Here is a 23,879-nt window from a genome sequence, read left to right as displayed (position 1 = left end):
TCTTTTGGTTTTGAAAGAGGTAGGCTGGCTTTAAAACGAAGGTATTAGACTGGGTCTTGGGAAAATCTAGGCTCAATTCCTGGCTTTGTGTGTGACCTTAAGCACGCTGCTTAATGTTTGCCTCCATTCTTTATCTGTACAATGGGGCTAATGCTTCATTTCTGTTTCGCTTTGTCGTGTCTACTAAGATGGTAAATTCTTTGGGCAGGGACTTTCTCTCACTTTATTTGTACTGTGCCTAGCACAATGGCACCCAGGTCCCTTACTATGCCTCCTAAAGTGCATGTAAAACTTAATACAAATAAAAAATATTTTAAAGTAGTTTTAGACTGGGCCCCCTCAAATGTAGTATATACATCAGTGATTAGAGTGCCATTGTGCTAGGTACTAAGGACTTACTAAAAAACCTTAAATCTCAAGGGAGGAGGAGAAAATATTAAGATGACAATGATTGGGTGAGATGTGAGAGAGGGAAGTGCTATGCAAATAGAAATAGATACAGTCTTTATCTGTAAGTGTTTATAGTCCAAGAAAATTAGAGAGGCATGTGGCAGGGCAGTGAAACACGAACAATATATATTCAATCTCTATCAAAAGATAGATTTTCTCCCCCCTTACCAAATTTAGCCATCGTTTTGTTGGCAGACTTCTTGTAAGGGTCAGAAGTAGTGGATATTGAGATCTGACTCTGATTAAACTACACTCCTGTTCTAAGTGCTCTTCAAATGAAAAAAAATTATGTAGATAAGTAAATGAAACTAATAAAAATTAATGATAAATCATTATATTAAACATTCTAACAAGAAAGATTTATATATATTTGACTGTCAGGAAACAAGGAGCGATGTAGTATTTCCCCTCCCCCCGCCCCACTGCAAGTATTGAAAGTGATATCTGTGTGGACTCTGTGGTCTGTTGTCAGCAGTCATCTTCTCAAAAACCTTTTTTCCAATTTAAAATACCATAATACTGTTACACTGGGCAGTCTGTAACACCAATTTAGACTTCTTGATCAAAGAACTTCAGTGTTGTCAGCTCCATCTTTTAGCCTGAGTTGTTGAGCAAATATCAAGGTGATATGGAAATAATGTATACACCTTGCCTTTTTAAGCCTCTTTTTCTCTTCAGTTATAAATATAATTTTTCCCTCCTTTGAGTCTGGGAGAACTTGTTCCTCGCCAATGTACTAGAAGTAGTTCTCTAAACTACCCTCAAACATTTTGGTATTGGCATAGTAACAGCTGTGGGATTGCATATGAATTCTATAGGATTGAATCCTTAGATTTCAAATACTGATTTCAGCTGAGACTTTCATTGGAGTCTAAGGGTACATCTACACTACAGGGGGGAGTCGATTTAAGATACGCAAATTCAGCTACGTGAATAGCGTAGCTGAATTCGACGTATTGCAGCCGACTTACCCCGTTGTGAGGACGGCGGCAAAATCGACTTCTGCGACTTTCCGTCGGCGGCGCTTACTACCACCTCCGCTGGTGGAGTAAGAGCGCCGATTCGGGGATCGATTGTTGCGTCCCGTCGATCGATCCCCGAGAGGTCGATTTCTACCCGCCGATTCAGGCGGGTAGTGTAGACCTAGCCTAAGGGAGTTAAGCAAACTCATTGGGAGTTGAGATGTGTCTAATTCCCTTTGACTTCACTGAAAAGCCTATCTTAAATATTTTTTCTACCATACTACCTCTGAGTCTAACCTTTAAGAAGGTAGCATTTTATTTCAACTGAAAACCAGAATGAGGGCTGCTGCTTTAAGAGGACTACTGGTTTTGATTGGTACCTGTATAAGTCAGTGAAGAAGAGTTTTTCTAAAGCTTTTGTTTGGGATTTAAAGGTTTGTTAGATAATATTAGCTAGCTTGTTCTAAGGAACACCTCCTAAAACTGGTCAAGGCAAGGCATGCTGTACTTTATCAAGCACTTCAACTGGACCAGTTTAGCACTTGCTAAAGTACAGTTTGCCTTTTCTTGACCAGAGTTTCAAGTCGTGTGTTTAAATTTGATCAAGGTAGCTACCAGATCTAACCAACCTTTACATCTTAATCTAGACAAAGCTCTTTGTGGTGTTATTGCAAAGCCCTGAGCCATGTCTAGTGTGTTGGGGGCTGTCCATACAGTCTATAACACATTTCTGGGTGATTTTTCCAAGACCTACCTACCTTGTTTGTGTTACAAAGTGTTACATGCACAATGCAAGGTTCCTCCCATGCTTACCTCATGTATGGACATTGTATAAAAGTTCTATAGTAGTAAGAATTTGGGGGATGTGTGTGGGGCTTTCTGAGCCGCGGCTGTCTCTGAGAATTCTGATGCCGCCGCCCCACTGCCGCTACCCCATGGGCGAGGACAGGGGGCGGGAACAGCCGGAGACCCGGCAGCGAAGCAGCAGGCCGGGGGCGAAAGGAGGCCTAGGCCGTGTCGGCCCGTTGTGGGCACCTGTCAGTACGGTGCCCTGCAAGCCAGCGCTGCGGTGGAAAGCCACGCAGATGGCGCTTCTCGCTGTTACCCAGCCGTTGTGGTGTTACGGCAGGCGCGGTTGTACCGCTGGAGTCGGGCCCCCCTGACGTCCGAGCGCTGCCCTGCCGCCCTTGTCATCGCGTCACGGGGCTTCGCTGAAGCAGAGGCGGCGGCGGCGCGGGGCGCTTTGCACTCGCTCAGGCACCGGGCCGCCGCTGCCAGGGAGCAGGCGCCTGACCTCAGCCTGGAGCCTTCTCAGCAGCGGGCCCCCGGATTCAGCCGCTGCCCGCACAATCGCAGCAGGAGCCTGGAGGGAGCCGGATGTCACCGCACCTCTTGTGGGAGGGGCCCTGCCCTCCGCGGGGAGAGGGGGGGGGTGAGCGGCCAACTCCGCCCCCCACCCCCCCAACCGCCGCTCACTCGGGGGTGGGGGAAGGCGTCTGACCCGCAGCCAATCCGGAGCCGCCTTGGTTCTGAGGCGAGCGCCGAGCAGCGGGTCGCGGCGGCCGGGTCCTGGAGGGGCTGCTCCCCACCCCGCTCCCAGCGGGAGGCGGCGCTGCCGGGGGCCCAGCCGAGAAGCGACCCCCACCGCCCGCGCGGAGAATGGCCAGTGTGAGTACGGGGGCGGAGTATCCGCGGGCGGGGGGCGACTCTGCACGCAGTCCCTCGTGCCCCCGCCGCAGGGTCTGCAGGTGCCGGGACTCCTGGGTCCCGCTCCCCGCCGCGCAGGTCCTTCCCCCGTCCGTGTGTCGCGGGGCGGGAGGCGGCCGCCAGGACCGGCTGGCGCTGCTCTTGTGGCCAGTCCACACGCGGAGCTAGCGAGTGGTGATTCCGCGAGGAGGAACTCAGGCCGGGAGCTCACAACAAGCGGCGAGCGCTGCTGGCCCCGCACGAAACGGGCATAAAACCGGGGTCCAGTGTTTCCTTCGCTCGAGGAGTTCGCAGGACCGCCTGGGAAAATGACTCATTTGCTGCTCAAACATTACCGGGTTTCTTTGGCGGCGGTTCTGCATTTTAGGGGGCATTCTGTGAACGTAAAGGGTGTATGTTGTAGCAAGTGTTTGTTTACAAGCAATGCCTTCGCTTTAGTGAGAATCTAAAACTCTTTCGCTGTTTAATACGGTTGGATTTTCATTTTGCATTTCTTTCAGTTTGGACAATGGAAAATTATGTTTCTCCTTTTCTACAGTTTGGCTTTCAAGCACTTGCAGAAGGGGGTTTATTTGCTGTAGAAGTATTTTAGTTGAAATTACAATCAGAAGTGGAAATACTTAGTTTTTTTTTTTTTTTTAAAATTTATTTTTACAAACATGTTTTTTGCCCTAAACAGTGTCCCTTAAAGTCTACAAGACACTTCCTGTTCTAATCCTTTCTAAATCCAAATTTTAATTTACTTGGCTTAAAAAACAAATGCCCTACTTAGTTTTGACCCAGGATTCTTCAAGTTTGCCAGGCCAAAAGTGAACTTTGTGTGCAATGTTTGAAGAAAATCAGTCACCGTTATAGAGATCTGAAAAGTTAACACTAAAAGCTGGGTGTGAAAGGTTTATTGGTGGCACACACCTGCAAAAGGAAACAAGTAGAAGAAGATGGAAGAGACCAGGAAGTGTTTCTGAGGGCTTGTCTATACTTAAAATTGCTACAGTGGCACAGCTGTGGCACTTCAGTGTAGACCAGTGATTCTCAAACTTTTGTACTGGGGACCCCTTTCACATAGCAAGCCACTGAGTGTGACCCCCCCCTTATAAATTAAAAACACTTTTTTATATTGTTAACACCATTATAAATGCTGGAGACAAAACAGGGTTTGGGGTGGAGGCTGACAGCTCGCAACCCCCCCACATAACCTCACAACCTCCTGAGGGGTCCCGACCCCCAGTTTGAGAACCCCTGGTGTAGACACTACCTATGCAGATGGGAGGGGTTCTCTCATCAGCATAGATAATCCACCTCTGAGAGGCTATAGCTAGGTTGATGGAAGAATTCTTCGCTCTGCGGGGGGATTTAAATTGACATCACTACACTGCTCAGAGGTGTGAATTTTTCACATCCCTAAGGGCTGGTCTACACTGGGGGAAGGGGGGGGGCAGAATCGATCCAAGGGCTGGTCCACACTAACCCCCCCAGTTCGAACTAAGATACGCAACTTCAGCTACGTGAATAACGTAGCTGAAGTCGAAGTACCTTAGTTCGAACTTAAAGGTACTTACCAAAGGTTCACACGTGGCAGGCAGGCTCCCCCATTGACTCCGCCTACTCCTTACGGAGCAGGAGTACGGGCGTTGACGGCGAGCACTTCCGGGATCGATCCCAGAAGATCGATTGCTTACCACCGAACCCGGAGGTAAGTATAGACGTACCCAAAGATACGCGACTTCAGCTACGCGAATAGCGTAGCTGAAGTTGAAATATCTTGGATCGAATTAACTGGGGTCCAGACGGTGCAGGATCGACGACCGCGGCTCCCCTGTCGACTGCGCTACTGCCACTTGCTCTGGTGGAGTTCCGGAGTCGACGGTGAGCGCGTTTGGGGATCAGAATATCGCGTCTAAACGAGACGCGATATATTGATCCCGGATAAATCGATTGCTACCCGCTGATACGGCGGGTAGTGAAGAGGTACCCTGAGTGACGTAGTTATGCTAGCATAATTTGCTAGTGTAGAACTGGCCTGAACATAAGACTAAAGAACAACAGTACTTAGTCAGTTTATTTTTTTTTCACCTTCCTTTGCATAATAAGTTACTTAGGCACAAATTATGGGAATATTTTTTTTCTCTAAAACTTTATGAAAAACATTTATATAAAAAGTTTTGTAAACTCCTCCCTTCTATTTAACTTTTTTTGCAACAAATTATTACTAATTGTCTGATACTTTACGATGGGATTTGTTTGTTCTGGTTTTTTATTGCTCAATTCTTCCCTAGTTCAGGCTCTCTGTTTACCCTTTTAGTGGACCATAGCCAAATCTTGTCATTGTGTGTCCTCTTACTCTCTTTTTTTAAATTAGTCCTAAAATCTCTAAATTTTAAAACTGAAGTCCATTCTACTTGCCAGTCATTTGCACCTTTACACCTCTGATTTTTTTTATAATGTTACTAGAAATGTGTTTAGTACTTAACTATTTTTTTCTTACAGAGCTTTCTTGTATTGATGTTAAGTATTTTATGGCTGGGTTTTAGTTCTGTCCCCCATTGAATGCCTATCCATAGGCCTTGCCAAATTTGATTTTTATTTTTCATCATTTTGACTGCTATTGATATTTATTTTTAAGCATTTAAAAATATTTATTTAAATTTTCACAATTGCCGGAAACTGGAGCGGTTCACACAATTATTTAATGACAGTAGATGTTGAGATTCAGAAAATTAAAGTTTTATAACCATTAACACAGTGTCAACATCAAATGTCAAAATACACAAAGTAAATATTGTTAAATCAAACTAAGTTCTCAAGCTGCATTTTTTTGTTTCTTTGCCCATTTGTAAATTTTGATGATGAAAAATATTTCCATTAATAATAATCATCATCAGTTTGTGTCTATGGTGAAATTGACATTTAGTGATTAAAAATTTAATCTCTCCAAGCCCAACTATTCATAGTTCAGATGCCCTTTACCAAGAATATAGATCACAATCTTTGGAGGAAGTTCAGAGCTGAACTCAGCAGTGGCCTCTTCCTCCTCTCATAAGGACTTGACAGCTGGGGGCTCCCTAGAACTTCCTGCCTCCATAATATCAGCTCAGAGTTCTCATGAGTACCCTACTATTTTTCCAATGCTCTTTGGGATCATAGTGAGCTTTTTTAACCTTTAGTCTCTTACTTCTTCCCAGTACTTTGTTGCTGGCCAGAGTGGTATGCCCTCAGCTGTGTGGAGTCCCTATCACTACTACTTCCCCTGTTGCGCAGAGAAGGAATGGACAAGAAACAGACAACAGGGTCTTGATGTTGAAAAGCAGATCTGTCCCTTAGTCAGGCAAGGACTGGTGTGATCAAATAACTGGCAAGGCCCATCGAAGGACTAAATAGTCTTACTTCTCATCCCCAGAGCAGAGACCTGCGTGTCAGGGCCTAAAGGGAAAAAGGCTGTTTAGTTTCCCTCTGCGTCAGGTGAGAAGGAGAAATTGCAGCATGGTTGGGCTATGAGGAAGATAAGGCACAGGAAGAGAGTAAGAAACTTGTTTCTGGCATGTGGTGGACATGAGTGGTCTGAAGTCCCCAGCCCAGCAGAATTCCTCAAGAGATGTTTGATTCATAAATGCTTCAGTGGAACAAACAATCAGGAATTCTCCCTTGCTCGGAAACCAGGCATGTGGCTTCCTTACTCTCTTAAAGAAGCAGAGGTGTGGACTATGAGAATACAAAGTATCAGACTGATGATTTAAAAAAAGTCACACTGAAACTGTTCAAACAAACATCAGAGGCTTATTCTTCTATTTTTCCCCAGGTTGGGGACATGGAAATAGCTGGAATAAACTTAAGTATTTTGGAAGGCCAAATGGAAGCACACATCCAATAAATTTGTTAGTCTCTAAGGTGCCACAAGTACTCCTGCTCTTCTTTTTGCACATCCAATCAGTTGTCTTCTCACTCAGGCAGGTGCCAGTTCCTGTCATGTTACCACCTTCTCCCCTTAAGATGAGTGGATGTTTTTCAGTCAGAGGAAGGGGAGTGACGAATACAATTCTTTCTTCTGCCAAATTTTGTTCCCATCTAGGCTCATACGGTCATTCTGGCCCTAAGCCTCAGATAGAGTGAGAAGCAGCACAACACAGTGTCACATATTCTCATCCCACCCAATACTGCACAAGAGCCATGATCAATTTTTCCCATCCATGTGTGGAATGAATTTTGTTGTGTACCAATATGGAGGTGATGTGTGGTGGGGGTGGGGCCTAGAGTTTTCGAAGTGTGCGAGGGGGCTCAGGGCTGCTGCAGGGGGTGAGGGCTCTGGAGTGGGATCGGGGATGAGGGGTTCAGGGTGTGGGAGGGGGCTCAGGCTGGGGCAGAGGGTTGGGCTACAGGGGGTGAGCGCTCCAGGTGCGGGCTCTGGGATGGGTCCGGGGATGAGGGGTTCAGGATGTGGGAGGGGGAGGAAGGTTAGGGTACAGGGATTGAGGACTCCGGCTGGGGGTGAGGCTCTGGGGTGGGGCCGGGGTGAGGATTTGGGGTCCAGGCTGCCCCAGGTCTGCAGCGGGGAGAGAGGACTCCCACCCCCTCCCCCCGCCTTCTCTCCCTGCAGCAGCTCCGGAGGCTGGGGTAGAGGCGCTTGGCCCTGCTGCAGCAGCTCTGGGGGCCGGGGGAGAGTCGCCTCACCCCGCCTGCCCGCTTTACCCGACTGTCATCTTCCAGGCCCACCTGGAGCCATGCACCTGAGTGCAGTGTGCATGCCTGCGTGGCTCTGCTAATTAAGTGTGAGGCCCTTGGTGGCCTCCTGCGCAGGCATGCATCTTAAAGGCCATGATATGGATGGTGGGACAGATCCCCATCCTCATCAGGAAAGAGTTAGAGCTCTTCTGGGCAGAGTCAGCCTTAACCCCCTATGTACATGTAAGGCTTGTGAAGCCTGGAGAGGGGTGGGTCCTTAAAGGGAAGGATACCTGCTCAGTGCAGGACAGCATTCTGAAGGAGCAGGACTGCATGCCAGAGTTCCCCAGCCCATGAAAGCAGGGAGCTTTGGCTGCCCAGGGCCTCTTAGAAGGGAGGAGGGCTGGTACTTCTCTTCTTATTTTTTTTCCTCTAACTTCCCAAAAATCTAGGACTCTGCTTTTGTGGTGTGGGGAAGGATGCTGACTTTGTTGTTTGGACTGCTTTAATCTTGTCCTGCACAAGGGGGTCAATGCCTGGAATAGCACAGCTGGAGAGCTGTGCCCCAGTTGCTGAGACAAGAGCAGCACACACCCTCTCGCCAAGGAGTGTTAGAGAAGGATAGCCTACTGTAAAATGTCACTGAGTGCATTCACTGAAAGGTCCTTCAAAAAGAGTACAATAAACAATGCTCCAGCTGAATAAGCAATGCTCTAAATTCTATGAATATATGAGGGAGCCATCTTTCATGCTATCCAAAGTGGATGTGGCACTGGCAACCCACATCAAAGACACTTATTCTTGAAGAAGAGTCTTCTTTCTCGAAGATGTCACAGATTGCAAAGTAGGGACTGCCCTCAGAAGAAAGTACAAAGCCAGTTCAGTAACGTTCCAAGCCTCCTCAGCATCTACCTAATTCTTCAGGGCAGTCATTGTATGGACAGAGGAACTGAGATGACTGTAAGTTTTCTTGTCTTTGGGGAATAGTTGAATTGACAAAATATCCATGTCCATTTCCTTCATAGCAATGCACTGATAGATGCCATCAGAGAGCTTGCTCGGTGATGAAAGACAACACAGTATCTGGGAAGAACCTGTAACCTATGTATTTGGTCTGGAGATTCCGGGGCTATGCAGTACCTAGCTTCATTTAAAGCTAGCAGGTAGTGTTTGAAGAATTGGAGAAAGGTAGTGGCAGACACCAAAAAAAGAAGCCAAACAACATGCCCTTCAGAGTCCAAAAGGGATTTCTGGCATAGTTAGGCACTACTGTAATAAAAATTACTATTAGAACAAGAGGCTCCTTATGTCAGGGCTAGTTGAAAAGGTTCTCCAGAAGAGACTTCAGATCTTCATGAGCGAAAGCTAAGGAGGATACAGTAGAGGAGAGAGAGCATTTTTTGATTTGGCTGGTTTAATAAAAAAAAAAAAAAAAAAACTAGATTCATTTTGGACTTCACTGGTGAGAGGGGAGCTAAGTACAAGATGACTATTCCAGTTGAAGTGAGAAGGATCGAAACAAATTAAACATAAATCATGAGGTAAACACTATTGAGTTGTATCTTGTGAGTTCCGGAGATAGCTCTATGTGCCTCTCCAGCTAATAGTGAAATAAGAAAAGTCCATTCCAGGAAATCGGACATCAGATTGCTGGGTGCAGTCACCCAGATGCAGGATTGACCTGTGTGTATGTAGTCTACTGTTGCCAACCGTGTTACAGCAGATTAGCCATTGGGAGCTAGCAGTGATTACTGTCATGCTGGCCAAAAAGGACATGACACATTTTTTGGAAATAATGCAAATGAACACAGTCATTTCTCAGTCAGATGCCCTTACGTAAACAGGGCACTGTGCATCTGGATTTTTCCAAACTGAATTGATATTGATACTCTTTGATGCAAGGGATATTTGCATAAAACCATAAATGCTTTCCTTACCTCAAGGAATCTGGAAGCCACCAGAATCTATTCCCATATATGGATATGCTTTAGATACTGGTGTAAAAGGGAGAGGCAGAAAGTTAACTGGAATCCTGCCATTCCCCAGGTTTTGTGGGACAGTGGTGGTATCTGATCTGCATGCCCACAATGACAGCACATACCATAGCAACTAAACTATTTACTAAAACTAAATGATGACGCAGACAAATGGATCTCAGATCATCCAGACATCAATATATTCCTAAAAGCTGTTATAAACTTGAAACCTCACTTTCAAACCTGTAAGCTCAGTTTCTCTGCAAGCCAAGATGCTCTCCCTAGAAGTCATGTCTGCAAACTAGTATCTTTGCTCAGACTGTCCATGGATCTAGTAATTTTTCACAAGAACAAAGTGGTGCTTAGACTACTTGAAACCTTTCTTTCAAAAAAACCCTCTTTTGCCTTCTAGCTAGTATAAGGGCATGTCTACACTACAATTTTTGCCATCACAAATTATGTTATAAAGCTACCACAGTTGTGCACGTGCATACTTGGCTCCTTGCATTGGTGCTGCACGTACTTGCCCTGAGTGCTTGTTTTGCTGCACAGTGTGGTGCACTGTGGGTAGGTACCCCATTGCGCAACTCACCCCAAAAGTGCACTGGATGGTGAAGTTTTGGCAATGCATGATGGAGCAGAAATGAGTCACACGGGGTGACTGGGACTGTGGGGTCAAATTCCCATCATGCATCTTTCTCCACCCCATAATACCAGGTCTGCCCATAATTTTCAAACCTACTTTGAAAATCCTAGGAACCCACATGGGACTTGTTGCTGTTTGCCATTTCTCACAGAAGCATAGAGGCTGTGCAGCTCTGTACTATTGTCATGAGCTTTGCAAGCACAGGATGCATGATCCTCTGGTATTTGCAGAGCTACAAGAATTGCTGTGGGGAACAGGATGATTTCCTGGAGGCAGATTGCTGTGGGACATAGCGAGAACCAATTCAAGATGTTGGTGGTGTTCACGGAGCAGCTGCAGATGGTGGAGCACCGCTTCTGGGCCCAAGAAATGAGCACTGACTGTGGAATCGCACTATGATTCAGGCTTGGGATGATGAGTAGTAGGTGTGGAACTTTTGGCCACGTTCCTGGATTTGTGTGCCAAGCTCTCCCCAGCCCTCCAGCAAAAGGGACGCCAGAATGAGATGCACTGATAGTGGAGAAGTGAGTGGTGATTAGACTGTGGAAACTTGCAATGCCGGATTGCTACCGGTCAGCGGGAAATCATTTTGGAGTTTCCATTTTTTGGAAACTCCAAAATGATTTCCCGCTGACCGGTAGCAATCCGGCATTGCAAGTTTCCACAGTGGGGACCGTTGTCATGCAGGTGTGCAGAGCCATTAATTGTCTCGTGCTACACAGGACTATTACTCTTGGCAATGTGCAACACATAGTGAATGGATTTGCAACAGTGGGGTTCTCAAACTGCAGTGGAGTGATAGCACACACATGCTTAATTTGGCGCTAGGTCACCTTGCCACAGAGAATATCAACAGAAAGTGCTCATGGATCACCGGGGACACTTCATGGACATCAGTGTTGGCTGATCAGGGAAGATGCATTCTACTTGCATCTTTAAGAAAACAGGACTGTTCAGAAAACTGCAAGCAGGGACTTTCTTTCCCGGCCAGCAGATTACCAGTGGTGATGCTGAAATGCCAATCCTGATTCTGGGTAACCCAGCCTACCACTTCGTCCCGTAGTTCATGAAGCTGTACAGCAAGCAGCCTCCTCGACAGCACCAAGAAAAGATTCAACTACTGGCTCAGCAGATGCAGAATGACAGTTGAATGTGCTTTTGGTAGATTGAAGGTGTGCTGGTGTTGTTCACTCACAAGATTGGATCTCTGTTGAAAAAAAATATCCTAATAGCTATACCTGCTTGCTGTGTGCTTAACAGATCTTATTCAGAAAAGAGAGAAAAGTTGCTGCAGGGGTGAGGGTAGAGGTGGAGCATCTGTCTGTGGAGTTAGAATAGCCAGACACAAGGGCTATCAAAAGAGCTCAGTGTGTATCTATATGGCTCCAGGAGGCATTGAAAGAGCGCTTTAACAGTGAGAAACAGTAATGTGGTGTATTGTGCTCTATCTGACCCTGCTGTTTTGGGGCCTGTTAAGACTTGTGTGGTGCTTGGTATATGTCTATGAATATAACTTTGTCATTGATCCTAAGAGTTGTCACAGAGAACAATAACAAGTAGGTGGTTTCAGTACTGCTAGGCGTTCTGCAGCGTATGTTAGGAATTAATAAAGAGAGAATTTTACTGAGTAACAAAAACTCTTAAAAATTCTGTGCAAGTTAAAAGCAAATACATTAAAACCTTAATAAATTTATGGAACAGAGCTTAAAGAAGGAAAAAGAACATTCATGTCCATTTTAGCTACACCATTTTCCGCAGGCAGTGTTGTTTTAGCTGATATCTCACTCCTGAGGGTGACAAAGGCACAAGAGAGCACAGCTGCTGCTAATGGTCTGGAGGTGCCTTGGCCCATATGCTGCTAGCCTGTTTACTACAGTGGTGCCTACTGAAGTTAGTGCAACTGGCGTGGGCAAGTGTCCTGATGCAGAGGAAGAAGTTAGGCTGCCAACTCTAGAAACCTTTGGAAGAGGATTGCAAAGTATCTTCATGAAAGTTTCAAGTTTGGGGTGCCATTATTGTAATGGGAAAGAAATTTACACAGACCTGAGTTTCCTTTCCCTGCATCAGGCTCACCTGTGCTCAAGTCCTGCGACTAACTGGATTACAATGGAGTCTCAAACAGATCCTGGCTTGCTGCATAGTTGGACCCTCCCTCTTCCCGTCCTCCCCCACTGGTCACATGTATCACCTCTTCCTCACTGTTGCTGTTCACGGCAGGGGCCTATGACTTGAGCCCTTTGAAAGCGCCACATATGTGGTGGTATGTGAGGTGATGATGGGGTCTCCTCCAAGTATGGCATGCAGCTCTTTGTAAAGCGGCAGGTCTGTGGCTTGGTACCGGATTGACTGTTGGCCTCCCTGAGCTTCTGATATGCCTGTTGCAGTTCCTTTGCTTTCACGCTGCACTGCTGCTGATCCTTGTTGTACCCCTTCTCTTCCATCCCTTGTGCAACCTGCTTGTAGGTGTCCACATTTCTCTGGCTGGTCTGTAGCTATGCTTGCACAGCCTCTTCTCTCCACTAGGTTGGGAGATCCACTGTTTCCTGTCTACTCCAGGCCAGAGCACATCTGGAGCATGTAGCTTGCATGGTTAGCTGGGCAGTTGTGTATGACAGTGGGGAGCTGCTGGGTATGCTTCCAAGCTGGACAGTCAGGAAAAGGCATTTCAAAAATTCACAGGATTTTCAATGTGAGGGCTTTCAGTCTCCATGTTCCCTGGGCCCTGGAGTTCACAATTGTGACCAGCACAGTCAATGTCAGGCATTCTAGGACGACTGTGATTGCTGGAAGACTGTTTTATGGTCTACATAGGTAATATAGTGTCTACACTCATGTTGTGCCAACATCAGTGTGTTGACCATGGTTCATTGCCGCTCAGGGAGATGGTGTTACTGCGCTTCCATAATGGGGTGTTTACATCAGTGGAAGACAAATTTAAGTGTAGACACATGCACAACTAGGTCGATGCAAGGTGGCTTATGTTGACCTAACTTCGTAGTGTAGAACAGGCCAGTGTGATAACTTTTTTCCTCCCACCCTCACCCCCAAGGTCGTCCACTTAGAGGAGAGAGCTAGGCTTATGAATGATGTATGCTGGGACCTAATTAAGTATAGATTCAGAACAAAGCTGTGCAGGAAATTAAGACTCCCACTCATGGCCTGTTGCCCCAGATATAAGGGCAGGAACCTAACATAATATATCATTGCTAGATGAATCACCAGTTGTATGGTAAAAACCTATTATAGGAGACTGACACTTCTATAGCTAAGATTAAAACCAAGTTTCTGTTTAAAGCTTGATTCTTCTAAGTGCTCCAAATTGCACACTTTTACTTGGATTGTCTTGCAATTTGGTGTGTCACAGAGTAGCTTTAGTGATCCAAATTTAGGGTTATTCGAACAAGGGGTTCCTGAGATACAGCCCTCTGAAAACAGATTTTCTTCAAATTGACATTTTTTGCATTGCTTTTTTGCATACACCTGGTGATCAAACCATGGCTCTGATTCTGGCACAACTTTGTCACATCCTTGAGGGTTGCCTTTCAGACAGTGCATAGTGCCCATTAGCCCTTTTGGAGAGCAAAATTTGCGACGTTATTAGCAAAAGTTTGCTTCTCCACTTAGGGTCATGCCTAAGGCCTGGTGTACGCTAGGATTTTACACTGGTATAACTATGACTCTCAGGGGTGTGAAAATTCCACTCGCCTGAGAGACTTGGTTATACCAATCCAACCCATCGGTGTAGACAGCTCTAGGTCCTCCCTTAGAATTTTTCCATTGACCTAGATTACAGCCTGTTAGAGAGGTGGATTACTTACGCCAATGGGAGAACCCTTCCTGTCAGCATAGGTATTGGTCTGCACTGAAGTGCTACAGCCGCTCAGTTGTGCTGCCGTAATGTTTTAAGTGTAGAAAAGCTCTAAGATTCAGGCACCAAATATTATCCTGAGCAGGTGGAAAGAGAGAGAGGCGAGTTAAAATCCAATCCTGGTCAAAAATATGAAATAAAAAAGGCCATTTGCTAAAATTAGCCTTTGTCACAGTTTTTCTATTTTGGGGATCTGAGTACAGCAAAAAAATCAGAAGGCACTGTAGCCTTTCAAAACTAAGAAAAAAAACTCTACACCTGCAAATCCTTGCTGGGAGAAGAGGGGGAATTAGGAAGCAGAACAGTGGGGTGGGGGGATAGGGTGAGAGGGGTTTGGAACAGCAGTGAGGGTAGAGGGGTTAAGGAGATGGGGATAATGGGGATGGGTGGAAGTGGAGGATTAGAGGATTTAGGGGACTATGGTGGGGTGAAGGAGTGGAGATTAGAAAGAGTGGGGGGGAAGGTAGTGAGAGACACTGGGAAGGGGGACATGTAGGCAAGTGGCAGAGGGACTGGGGGAGAATAGGGGCAGGAGTCCTGTCAACCTCACGTTCTCTCCTTCCATGTGTGAACAAGGATCTGGGAGGGACCTCTGCCCAGCTGTGGGAGCTGAGCCCCCTCATGTGAGCTGTGGCATGGGGAGCTCTCCCCATCTACAGGGATCAGGAAATAGAGTTGAGGTCCATGCCCATTCATCCTTAACTCATTGTCTTTGAGCAATGTCCCATTACATCCATAAAACATACTCATGTTCTACCTTTGCCGTGTACTGAACAGGAGCTACCTGTGCCCTCCCCTACACTCACTCAGCCTACTCCACAGAAGGAACATCACACCTTTTTCTCCCTTATGCATACAGTGCCATCTGACACTATACAGTACACCTCTACCTTGATATAACGCTATCCTCGGGAGCCAAAATATCTTACCGCGTTATAGGTAAAACCGCATTATATTGAACTTGCTTTGATTCGCCGGAGTGCGCAGCCCAGCCGCCCTGGAGCACTGCTTTGCCGCGTTATATTCGTGTTATATCGGGGTAGAGGTGTACTTTCATTTACGTATCATTAAGCTTAACAGACCATTCTCATCTTCTACCTAACTGCTGACAGTCCTCATAGAAAAAAGATCCCTGTGCCCCACTAGTGATACAGCTTACATAACATGAGTGTTCCCTCTAAGCTGCACACCTGTGTGGCTGCACAAGGGGCCATCAAGGGCCACACACTTGATGAGTACTGGTGCGTACATGGGCATAGCCACAAGTGGGCCTGGATGTTTAGGTAAATGGCAGTGAGGGGAGATGGGTGGAGAATGGGGGGTGGAGGGCAGCGGGGTGAGGTGGGGAATGGGTGGGTGGAGGGCAATGGGGTGAGGTGGGGGATGGTGATGCGCAGGCAGGACTGGCTCCCCCTCCAGCCCCGGGAGGAGCTTGCTGCCTCCCCTCTCCACCTGGACCCTGGGGAGAGAGTCCTCTCTCCCAGTCCTGGGGCTGGGAGTCAGAATCCTTGGAAGTCAAGAGACTTTGGATCTTTCCCCAGCTCTCCCATTGAGTTTCTGTGTGGCCTTGAAAAGTCACCTCACCCCACACTGTGCCTCAATTTCCCCATTTTCCAGATGGGAATAATGATATTGACCTTCCTCTGTAAAATACTTTGCGATTTATAAATGAAAAGCACTAAATATTGTTGGCTTTTAGATTTGTGTTTTAAAAGGAACTTACCAAAACTAGGAATAATGGAAATATTTTTGTGACTGTTTTTGTCTGATTTCCAGCGACAACAATTCCTTATTGTGGATTTGAACTTCCCCTAGCAGTGTTTGCAAAGCTTTTGTGGGCAGGACATATGGTTTATCTAGGGGCCTGATCCTGAAAAGTATTACTCATGTAGCTGTTACTCATGTGAGTGGCCTCATGAAAACAAGTGGCAGAAAGTGCTTTGTATTGTTAATACAAGAGGATGGTAGTAAGGGGAATTTTGAGTATTTTTAAAAATGTTGAGCCTTAGTGTCCTGATTTTAAAAGAAACATTTACTTTGATTTCTAATATGATGGTATTATATTTTACAGTCAGATGAGACCTTTACAGATGAAGTCCTGTCTGAACATGAAATATCTCAAGCATTTTGCATAAGAGAAGATTCTTTCTGTCCAAAATTCCCCTTCTCTTTCCAAACTGCTCTCTGTGCTGTTGGCCTAGCTGGCAGCTGACTTTCCTCCCGAGAGGTGGCTGCATTTCAGTGGTGTATTTATATGTCTCGTTTGTGAAGCATGTACTGATCCTTATGGAAGGAGGCTGTAGGAATGAATAGATAGGTACTGCAGATGTCACCTGAAGACAGACCTTCCCTAAGACCCAGCTAGGTTGTAGCAGTAGGACATTGTGAGCTCTTAATGGGCTAAGGGCTGCCATGAAAATATGGAGTGCACATCCGCATATTACCTTGATATTGGTGCTGCACATAACAAAATTTATTCCGTGCATGGATGGAAAAAATTAGAGGGAACATTGCACAAGACAGCACTGAATTGAGAGATACTGGATATCTCAGAGCACGCACATGTACCTCTTTCCTTTGATCACACACACATAGGGGTTAGGGAGAGGGACTCGGGGACACAGCCCCTCCAGATCGCCTCATATCACAATCAAGCTCTGCCAAGCTGCTCCAATTAGTTCTTTCACCATTCAGTACAGATACAACTATGGCCTGTTCTACATTAGAAAATTAAGTTGGCTTAACTGTCGCTCAGGAGTGTGAAAATCCACATCCCTGAGAAGTGTAGTTAAGCTGATCTAACCCTTAATGTAGACAACCGCTTCTCCTCCTTTGCTGTCCCAATCCACCCTTGTTTGAGGACTCTTTCAGCAGAGCTAGCTCAGGTTGCAAAGCTGGATTCATCTCTCTCTTCCCCCCCCCTCACTCCCCACAGTGTAGAGAAGTTTTGGAAAAAAAAAAAAAAAAAAGTATATAGTTTCCTTAATCGTAGGACTGGAAGGGACCTCGAGAGGTCTTCTAGTTCAGTCCCCTGCACTCAAGGCAGGACTAAGTATTATATATAGCAGGTGATTGTCTAACCTGTTCTTAAAAACTTGACGGAGATTCCATAACCTCCCTAGTCAATTTATCCCAGTGCTTAACTACACTTGCAGTTAGGAAGTTTTTCCTAATGTCCAGCCTAAACCTCCCTTGCTACATTTTAAGCCCATTGCTTTTCGTCCTATCCTCAGAGGTTAACAAGAACAATTTTTCTCCCTCCTTGTAATAACCTTTTATGTACTTAAAAACTGTTACGTCCCCCCTCAGTCTTCTCTTCTGCAAACTAAACTAACCCAATTTTTTCAATCTTTCCTCATAGGTCATATTTTCTAGACCTTTAATCATTTTTGTCCTCCTCTGGACTTTCTCCAGTTTGTCCACATCTTTCCTGAAATGTGGCAGAGTTGACTTTTTTTCTAATATTGTTACAGCTCTGCCTTTTGTTTGAAGTAGAAAAAAATAAACACCTTCAAAGCTACAGTTTTTCTTTGTAAAGATGGTGTTTATACTTATTTTAAAATAACTTTCCATTTTATTCCCATGCTGTCTCCCCCCAAGCTTTCTTTTCCATTAACTTTTAATTTTCTAGTGCACAACTAACTTTAAACAAAATAGTTTAAAATCATATGTACAATAGAACCTTAGAGTTACAAACACCGGAGTTGTGAACTGACCAGTCAACCACACATCTCATTTGGAACTGGAAGTATGCAGTCAGGCAACAGCAGAGTAAAAAAACCAAAACCAAACCAAATACAGTACAGTACTGTGTTAAATGTAAACTACTTAAAAATAAAAAGGGAAAGCAGCATTTTTCTTCGGCATAGGAAAGTTTCAAAGCTGTATTAAGTCAATGTTTGATAGTAAACTTTTGAAAGAAGAGCCATAATGTTTTGTTCAGAGTTGCGAACAACCTCCATTCCCGAGGTGTTCATAACGCTGAAGTTATACTGTATTACGTTCTTGTGAAATTCCTTTCCAACATCTTGTTGGAATATTTCTGTGATAGTTTAAACAATGTTTGAGAAATTGGTACTAAAAACTCATATGCCCTTCAGCATTCGTTCCATCCCACAAATATATACCAGGATGCATGTTTCCATATCGCTATAATAGAGGGGCTTGGCAGGATTTAATTTTAATCTGTAACGGTTGGTAAATGTTGATTTCAGATGACACACCTGAAATGCACATGTTTAGAATTATTAATAATATTTGAAATTATTAATATGGGAAACCTCCAAACATGAAGTTCACCATAAATTCCTTTATTAAATTCAAAGGCCTTATACAATTGTTTTAAACATGCCTAAATAATGAGTAATTTACTACATCCAAACAGTAACAAAACATTTATAAGCATTTGATTGAGGTACTTACAAATGGTCTAAACTTAGGGGTGCTTAGACCCATGTTGGTTGGCTTCAGTGTGGTCAGGCAGGTATTGGCAATGAACCCTTTAAGACCGCGGTTCTCAGACTGTGGGTCGGGACCCCATTTTAATGGGGTTGCCAGGGCTGGTTTAGACTTGCTGGGGCCCAGGGCCAAAGACCACGCCCAAGGGCTTAAGCCCTGGGCAGCGGGGCTAGGGTTGCCTGGGGCTGAAGCCCTTGGGCTTCGGCTTTGGACCCCGGCCTGGGGCAGTGGGGCTTTGGCTTGACACTCCTCCTCTCCTCTCTCCTCTCCTCTCCCCCCCCCCCCCCGCCTCCCAGGTGGCAGGCCTTGGGGCGGGCTCAGGCTTCGGTCCTCCCTCCTGGGGTCCTGTAGTATTTTTTGTTGACAGAAGGGGGTCGTGGTGCGATGAAGTTTGAGAACCCCTGTAAGAGTTTACATTTTTATACCTTTCAACAAACAAGTGATGTCATTGCCAAGTACTGACTTCAGCTAAAAAACAGTTTGAGACAATTCACCCTTATTTCCAATCTCCTTTCTTCCCAAGGCCTTTGCTCCCCTTCTTCTTTCTGTCCAACAGTTTTCTATTGCACATGGATTCATATGGACTTTTAACACTGGTTTGAGGGTCGGGAAGGGCCATGTTGGTTCATTTTTAAGGCAGATTCTCTCTTATTTATAACAAACTGCAGTCACCCCTGGTGGTCAGAAGCCTTCTTTTTAAAAGCTTCTCTTACTGCATTAGTTCTTTAAACCAGACATCCTCTCTACTTCATTCGTTCTGGCCTTATAATTTATTATTTTCAAGGTGTTCTTTCTACTTTCTAGTCAGGGCCTTTCTTTACAACACACACACACATTTTCTTAACAAAACCTAAGCTAAGTCTAATTCTTTAATTTCATACATTTTTCTACTTTCCCAAATAACTTCAAGTATAGTTTTAAAAGGTAAAAAATGCAACATGACTTTTTGCATCTCTTGGAGTCTGTTTTTAGGTACATCACATGGTCAGTTCTTTTTCATAGATTCATAGGTTGTATGGCCAGAAGGGAAGAGGGTGATCATCTACTCTGCACACTCTTCATAACACAGACCATAGGACTTTCCTGAATTAATTTCTAGTGCAGGGGTTCTCAAACTTCATTGCACCACGACCCCCTTCTGACAACAAAAATTACTATACAACCCCAGGAGGGTCGTATAGAAGTCTGAGCCCGTCCAGGCCTCGCCGCATTGAGTGTGGGGGTGGGGGGCGAGGCAAAGCCAAAGAGCTTTAGCCCCGGGTGGGGGATCTGTAACCTGAACCCTGCCATCCAGGGCTGAAGCCCTTGGGCTTTGGCTTCAGCCCCGGGCGATGGGGCTCCAGCCCTGAACCCCAGTAAATCTAACGCCAGTCCTAGCGACCCCTTTAAAATGGGTTGTGACCCACAGTTTGAGAACCGTTGAACTAGCGCGTATCTTTTAGAAAGAAATCCAACCTTAATTTAAAAATTTCCAGTGATGGAGAATCCACCACAGCACTTGGTAAATTGTTCCAATGGCTAATTACCATTACTTTAAATTTGCACCAGATTTCCAATTTGAATTTGTCTAGCATCAACTTCCAGACACCAAATCTTGTGTTTTGGGGCAGGCGTAATGAGAAGCTCCGATTTTTACTTCATTGGTTTCAAAGCAATTTTGGAGATCAAAAGTTACTAGAGAATTAAGGAAAAGGACCCCATGTGTGATATATAAAAGTTCTAGGTTTCTTCTTTTTCAAGCATATTACTAGAAACTTGTGTGTATGTTGATATATGGAAAAGGACTACACAGAGTATCAGTACAATGAATATTAGAACAGTTTAATTTATTTCAGTTCACCCTGTGAATGTTAGGAAACATAACTGAAAGTTTACGAAGAATAATATTTTTTTAATGGAAGATTTCCACCTCTTTAAAACTAATTTATATATTGCAGTCCTATCATTTCCGCCATCTCCCTTTCTATATCTGGCAAATACTGTATGTTGCTTCCTTAAACTGAATTTAAATTACAATGCAATCAGTACTGGTTATTTGGGGGATGGGGAACGTATACACTTATTTTAACATCTTGCTCAACTGATATAAGGGTTTTAACTGAAAATCTGAATCAGCATATTTCTAAAGATCTAAAACATCTTGTTGAGCTCCTTTTTTATTAAAAGACTTCCATAATCTGAAAATGTATGTAAATGGAGAAACAAAGCCAGCATCTTAAAAAAATCACATTGATAATGGTTGTAAATTCAGGTGACAAAAAATCTTTTTATATAGTATCTTGCAACTCTGGTAATTGTACTGAACTTTTTTGAAACATTCCATTGATTTTCATTTACTTATTTTTTTTGAAGCCTTATTTACACACAGAGAGAGGGAGAGACTTTCCTCTCCCCAGTTTATCCTCTGATAGCCAAATCAAGAAGCATTAAAATAATCCTGTCACTCAAGTCTGTCTTGTTTGTGTACTGTGTCCTGCAAACATGGCCTGTCAAAAACCAAATCTGAACCATTGAATTGTACTTTTAGTATCTTGTATAATAATCTTGCTGTGCAAATTACTGACCTTGACTTTATAACTTTGTAAACATCTTTCGCTCTTCCTTTAAAACAATCCCATCTAAATTTACCGTATTTCATGCACAAAGCAGTAGGTTTGTTTGCCAGATTATCAGACTGCATCTTAATTGCCCTTGAATAGACAAACCAAAAGCAGGTTAGTGGAATACTGCAGCTGTGTATGCATCTGTTGGTCTCTCCAAACCAACTCCTTATTATGCTTAGAAATAAAACCCTTTCTCTTTGCCAGCTAGATTCTATACTTGGTTTTATTATTTTTCCCCTGCTGATGGTGAATTTGTTTTTCTTATAAAATTATTTTTGTGAATTTTAGTGTATATTTAAACATTTTAAGAAATATTACATAACATACAAAAATAAATCATATATAAATCGGATTTTTTTAGCACTAAGAGCCTGGAACTTGGAAATGGCCTTTTATCCTAAAATCACCACTATAAATACCATGCCATTCACATATTAATATTTTGGTTTGTGACTGCAGTAAAAATTAGCAATTTTATGCAATATAAAGACTGTGTTTGCACAGTATTCTGTGTTGTGATGTTAATGATACAGCATCTTCACCAGAAATCTTCTGTAGTTCAAGTAGGTTAGATATATAAAGTTTGTATCTGAGAGTGCTAGACCATTTGTAGCAGCTATGGTGTCACTGTCTGCTAGACAGTGTTCTCTTCCTTTAGCCATGGAGCACAATACTGTAAAAGCTGTGTTATCTGTCACTTTACCAATTGGAAAGCTCTAGAAACCGGCATTTCCGGGTGCCAGATCCGGGCAGCACTAAACTTGGCGACGTGTCCCTGCTGCTCCTAGATGGAGGAACAGCCATGGGGACTCCGTGCGCTGCCCCCACCCTGCCCCAAACGCTAGTTCCACAGCTCCCATTGGCCAGGGACTGTGGCCAATGGGAGCTGCGGGCGCGGCGCCTGTGTGTGTGGAGGCAGTGCGCAGAGAGGCCTGGCCGCGCCTCCGCCCAGGCGCAGCAGGGACATGTCACCGCTTGCATGTAGCCTCCTGAGGTGAGCGCTGCCCAGATCCAGCATCCTGAAACTCCTCCCGTGCCCCAAGCCCTCTCCTGCACCCAATTTCCCTCCCTCCATTGGTAAGTATAACTCATAGTTAACCAGAATTTTTGACTAACCGACTTCTCCTATTCCCCCAGCATGCCGGATTACAAAGTTTTTACTATACTGATTTTTATGTAATTGTAGCTGTATATCAGATCACTATCACAAGTAAATCCCTCACCAAGAATTACTTGGTTTACTTAGTTGAGATCCTCTGTATACCTTGTTACATCAGGGTGTTATGAGGATTTGGATTTTTTTATTGAATCAATGATCAGTAAGTATTTCCCCCATTTTTAGCCCTTGCTTCAAAATGCTGGTGTTTGAACTTGACCAGTATGGATTGGCTGGTGAATGCACTCATCTTACAAGCTGTACCATTTGGGTAGATCCTTGTGGGAACAGGGTGCAGGATCAGGGCCTCATTTTGTAGCTCAGTTCAAGACTTGGCAGGCAGATAAAAAATGATCCCTTGTAAAATCAGTATTTTAATTTTTTTGTATTAACATGAAAAAGTGTGTTCATGCACCATAACATATAATCAGTTTTGCAGATTCTAATATAAATGAGTCATTTTTACATTGCATATAATAGTATCCCCATCCTCTCTAAGGACACGAACAAAGTTTTTTTTATATGCTAGATCAGTCTTCTACAAAAAGAAAAGGAACCAGCCTGTGTTGACAAAACTAACAATGTGGGAGAGAATTACATAAAATTTAGCTTTGGACATAAAATCCAAAAATATATTATAAATGCTTTTTTTGAGTGGCCTTGGTAAATTCAGACCCTTGGGAATGTACCAATGTTCCATGCTGTGCTGTTGAAGCATTCCCAAGAGTCTGAATGTGAAGAGGTCAACTAAAAACCAACCAACCAAAGCCCCCCTATGGTTACAGGTGAGTAACCTTTATTTATATTACACTATATACCCATTAGTAGTGCCCCTACCAAATTCATTGTCCATTTTGGTCAATTTCATGGTCATAGGATTTTAAAAATCGTAAATTTCATGACTTCAGATACTTAAATCTGAAATTTCAGGGTGGTGTAACTGTAGGAGTCTTGACCCAAAAGGGGACTGTTGTGACCCTCCCCCAAGGTTATTGTAGGGGGGTTGCAGTATTGCTGTTCTTGCTTCTGTGCTGCTGCTGGTGGCAGTGCTGCCTTCAGAGCTGGGCGGCCAGAGAGTGGCAGCTGCTGGCCAGGAGCGCAGCTCTGAAGGCAGCACCACTGCCAGCAGCAGTGCAGAAGTAAGGATGGCATATTATGATATTACCACCCTGACTTCTGCGTTGCTGTCTTCAAAGCTGGGCCCTCGGCCAGCAGCCGCCACTCTCCAGTCACCCAGCTCTGAAGACAGCTGAAATGTATGGTATCGCCACCCATACTTCTGCACTGCTTCTGGCAGGGTACTGCCTTCAGAGCTGGTCATCTGGCTAGCAGCTGCCACTCTCTGGCCACCCAGTTTTGAATGCAGCACAGAAGTAAGGGTGGCAATACCACAATCC

General features: G+C 44.6%; 1 protein-coding gene across 5 annotated transcripts in view; it reads left to right on the top strand.

Annotated features, from left to right (window-relative positions):
- OSBPL9 (oxysterol binding protein like 9) overlaps window positions 1-23,879 on the top strand; it is a 117,137-nt gene that overhangs the window by 39,425 nt on the left and 53,833 nt on the right. Inside the window, exon 1 of one of the 5 annotated variants that reach the window (XM_034778605.1) lies at window positions 2,938-3,080. The exons of the other annotated variants lie outside the window; for them this stretch is intronic. Coding sequence (XP_034634496.1) covers window positions 3,072-3,080 — 9 coding nt within the window. The 5' untranslated portion in view covers window positions 2,938-3,071. Of the gene's footprint in view, window positions 1-2,937; window positions 3,081-23,879 lie in introns of those variants that run through there. 5 annotated transcript variants of the gene reach the window in all.

Source organism: Trachemys scripta, chromosome 8 (genome assembly GCF_013100865.1).
Source record: "Trachemys scripta elegans isolate TJP31775 chromosome 8, CAS_Tse_1.0, whole genome shotgun sequence".
Taxonomy (NCBI): domain Eukaryota; kingdom Metazoa; phylum Chordata; order Testudines; family Emydidae; genus Trachemys; species Trachemys scripta.
Note: the sequence above shows the minus strand (reverse complement) of the source record. Positions and strands in the feature narration are given on the sequence as shown.